The following is a 4,809-nucleotide window of genomic DNA, read 5'->3' as shown; positions in this document are numbered from 1 at the left end:
TAGGATACACCCAAAAACTTGCAATGTACACCTCTGCTACAGAATTAAAAAAAAATATTACCTGAAAGCCACTTGTTGTCCCCAAGACCGTACTTCATCAGAAAATCATTCTAATTCTTATCGAATGATTCTTTCGTAAGAGAGTTCCAAACAACATGGCTCATCTCTTGTTTGATTTCTTGGTGTCTTTTATAGCTGTTTAATTTGCTTGGAATATTCTTCATAGTGTGCCAAATACACCACCGGTGAATTGATGTCGGTATACAAGCCTCGATGGCCCTTTGCATCAATGCGCATTGATCGGTGAGAATGCCTTTCAGAGCATTTCCTCCCATGCAACAAAGCCAACATTCGAATAACCATTTGAATGATTGAGTATCCTCGTTTTTCATCAAAGCGCATCTGAAAAGTGTTGACTGACCGTGGTGATTCACCTCGACAAAAGAACCAAAAACCATATTATACCTGAATATGACGAAACAGAAAATAAAATAGTTAAATCCGCCGAAATAATCTCTCTCTACACCCAAAAACATGCAATGTACACCTCTGTTGTAGAATTGAATATTACCTGTTTGTATTGTAGGTGGTATCGAATGAAATAACATCTCCAAAATACTCATAGGCAGCCCTGCTCCTTGCGTCCGCCCAAAAGGAAATCTTAATCGACTGATCGACCTCAAGTTCGAGCTCGAAAAAGAAATTCTGATTCTTCTCTTTCATTCTTAATAAGCATTTTCCGAATTCTTTTGCATCCTCTAGTTCCGAAACATTCCGTACTTCTCTTGTGATGTAACTTCTCACATCTTTTTCAATAAAATTTGACTCGCGGTGACCCCCGACTACTGCGACAAATGATTGGTATGTTTTGCTTGGTCTGATTCCGGCTTACTCGTTATTCTCTATTGTACGACACACGGACATGCTTAGTTCCCTGTGCTGTTTAAGCATCTCTACTTGATTTGGACAGCAGGGATGTGAATGATGCAACACGACCTTCGAAATGATCCAAACACCAATGTCATTCAATATGTGTATATAAATTCTTATAGGACAATTTAAACCAGCTGAGAGATTTGTCTTCTCGGTCGGAGATATTTTCAATTTTCATTTTCCCTCTCTGCTACATGTAATCAATTGGTTCTTAATTTCATTACCCTTCTTATTTGGGTTCCGAGCTCTTGTAGAAAAACCTGCAACTTTCGAATAATCTTTGTAGAATTTTGCAGCATCTTCAAGCATCTTAAAAGTCATCCTAACCTTTAGAACAAACTCCTGATCAACATCGCACAGAAACTGCAAAATACACCCAAAAAAGACCACAATACACCATATTAAAAGCTAGGATAAACTATAGAATGCAACAACAACTATTCAATAAGCATCAAATAGAAACGATTCAACTATAAAATCTTAAACTATGAACAAACTACATTGTCTAGATTCAAACTACACCTCATTACTTGATTCGAGTCAAAACAATAATACAATTCACGATCGTTCAATTGACAAGTCAGAACCTGTAAATACACCCAAAATCTTATTACACCCAAATATGTCTGATTTACCCCAAAAAATACGATATAAAATGGACAACAATGGACAGCAATTTTCATCAGAATAACTACATTACATTCAATTTAAACAATCAACAATGAACAATAATTTTCACAAGCAAGGTTCACAATATTATTCACCTAGATAATCATAAACTACTAACAAAAACATTAATTAGAATTCAATCACACCTCAGGCACTTCATTCGATTCAAAACAATAATCCACTTCGCTCTAGTCTAGCTGACAATCTGAACTTGAATCATTCATTATCTTCAAAACGATTTCAGAGCTTAATTTCAAAAACGAACGTAGAGAACAAAGAAAATCGAAAAAAACGCAGAAAGAGAACACAGAAAGAAATGCACGAAACAACGAAAGAGAACGCAGAGAGAACGTATGAAAACAAATGAAGAAAAACGCAGACAAATTCAAAAAAAGAAACGAAATCCTTTTAAAAAAAGAAATTATATATTCGCGCGTTGATTGAAATCTGTTAAATTAAGAGGCGCGTGGAATGGGCGTGTGTAGACGCGTGCATGAGGGTGGTTTAGAGAAAAAAGAATTGTATGAACTTGTATGATAAAATAACTTCTATAGTAAAATAGCTTGTACGTAAAGAACAATTATATCTAAATTTAGGAGAATTTGAAGTTGAATTCAATAAGGATAGATCCTCTAACACTTCATGTCCCCTTTCCACCAGGCTTTGGGCCTTGTGTGGATGGGATCCATATGCATCACAGCCCAATGAATACTCTTCAGGTAAGAGAAAGAAAGGGTCCTAAAAGGAATAATATCTCTAAATCGGTGGAGTCCTTGGAGACTATAAAATAAAATATTCAAACTAAGTGTAAGTAAAAATAAAATAAAAAGTAATTAAAATTAACTAAAAAAAATTAAAGCCCTATACTCTTTTGAATTAGTTATACATCTAATAAATCACCATTTGATCAAAAGAATATCTATATTAAAATCGCGCGTACACAATTTTACTACAAATTTCGTTTATTTTTATTTACGCAACATTCCACACAAAACGAAACCAAATCAGTTACGACGCCCACCGCAATGAATATTGTTTGTTTTCTTTTGAGTCACATGGCTCGCTTTGACTTAAAATAGAGCATACTTAAAATTAAAGTTAACATTTAGTTTGAAATTAAAGTACTCTAAAGACATTTATTTATTACATTTTTACTATTTTCTTTTACTATCAACCGGCATCCTTTAATAAAATCTAATTAGATACGACCATCATTCAATTTTTGAATACATATTAGCTCCCGTTAATTTTAGCGAATATTTATAATATATGAAAAATGTTAGGTAAACAATGACTATTTTGAACAATATGAACAATCACTAATCAAATAAAAATACATTACATCCTAATTTAATGCTATTAATTAAATTTATTTTTTTAACCCTATTAATTCACATTATTTACATATTGTTCAAAAATGTTGTTGGTTACCTATACTTTTTCATAATATATAGCTGTCCTAAAATAATTATGACAAAAAAACACATATTAAGAAAAATAGCAAAATATATAGCTTGAACATTAATCAAATTACAATATATGAATATAATAAATTAATCTTATATATAAAAGGTAAATTTCATTTAATACAAAGATACTTAATATAAAAAATATTTTAAATTTTATAAATTACAAACAAGTACCTTGGACCCAATTGGCAAACCCTTAGCTAGGCTTGGTGATACAATAACACATTAAAATAACTTACTTTGCTACCCAAAAGTGGTAACATTTTTCCATTTGATCCTTCCAAGTTCCAATAGAACCACTTAGCTTTAAAATATTTTTCATTTCCATATATAATTACTATAGCATAGTATGATATATGATATGATAATTAATAATATTCATGATCCATACCACACACATTATTCTGTTTGCTTGCTCAGTGAAAAATATGAGGTGTCATTGATTTAGCAAAGATAGGAAAATGAAATGACAGCGTTGTTCTTCTCTCTTCTCCCCCACATTTCAACCAACACACCAACACACAAATATATAGATATATTATTTATTTTTATACGTCACACAATCTTTATATTTCCAATCTAATAATCCACCACCATGGATTTGTTATGCAACCTATAATACCTGCCCTTACTTAATCTACCTTCATTCTCTCATATAATCAGATAGATGATCCAACAAAACCTACATTAATCATCTTCATCAATTATTTCTATATAATCATATACATTAGTCCACACACCCATACCAAACCAAACACACATACACATATATATACAATGTATTATATTAATTTAATATTATTATCCTTTCTTTTACACTGGAACAAATTGAAAACCATTATTGTCCTTTCTCTTTTCCCTTACTCAACCACTCAATTCCAATAAAGAAAATTCTACACTACTACTCCTACATGAAAAAAATAATATAAATAAAATAACAAAAAATATATACAATTATTGCCAATTTGCTCGTGCATTATTTGTAGCAACATAATTTAGCTAGCTAGCTATAGTTTTCTTTATCTCCTTTCATGGGTCAATTTTTGAGTGCAATTATTATTATTCAAGTGAAGACTTTGTAATGATCCTTATAAAAAAAAAAAAAGAAATTATTCACCTTCTTTCTCTGAAACAAAAATACATTATTTTCTCTATGCTTATTATTATTATTAGGGAAATGCGAATGAAAATAATAAGCTAATTAAGACACAACATCATCAAAGAGTTTCTCAAAACGACCCAACAACAATGGATAATGTTCATCATGTTCAAGTAGAATCAAAAGCTCCTCATCATCAGCATCATAATCATGATAGTCATCATCGTTCTTCTCTCATTGCTCTCATGAGAGCATCACCATCTTCTTCATTGACTCCCTCCTCCTCCACCTCATCATCTTCTTCTTCTTCTTCTTCTTGGACCCTTAAGAAATACCTCCTCTACGACCACCCGGGTCCGACCGGGTCCAATAATGTTCCTCCTCATGATGATGAAGATCATCAAGAACACCAACTACGACCACCACACGTGGCAGAAATCCACGAACTTCAGAAAAGAGTGTTCATCGATGGCATTGTCGGTCACAGTGGGATGCAATGGAACCATGTGAACAGCCGGTTCGACCAAGTTTCCTCCCCCAGAACCAGCCCTGAACCGGTTGTAGAATGGTCCAACTTTGCCTTCTGCATTGGTGAGAAAAATTGTTTTGGTTTAACTAAATTTTTTATTTTTTTATTTT

General features: G+C 32.6%; 1 protein-coding gene across 1 annotated transcript in view; it reads left to right on the top strand.

Moving 5' to 3' along the window:
- Positions 4,040–4,809, top strand: part of LOC107634528 (respiratory burst oxidase homolog protein A-like) — a 6,868-nt gene continuing 6,098 nt past the window's right edge. Inside the window, exon 1 of the mRNA XM_021111339.1 lies at positions 4,040–4,761. Within this exon, the coding sequence (XP_020966998.1) occupies positions 4,320–4,761 (442 nt within the window). The 5' untranslated portion in view covers positions 4,040–4,319. The remainder of the gene's footprint in view (positions 4,762–4,809) is intronic.

This window comes from Arachis ipaensis, chromosome B01 (genome assembly GCF_000816755.2).
Source record: "Arachis ipaensis cultivar K30076 chromosome B01, Araip1.1, whole genome shotgun sequence".
Lineage (NCBI taxonomy): Eukaryota > Viridiplantae > Streptophyta > Magnoliopsida > Fabales > Fabaceae > Arachis > Arachis ipaensis.
This window is presented reverse-complemented; position numbering and strand designations above follow the sequence as displayed.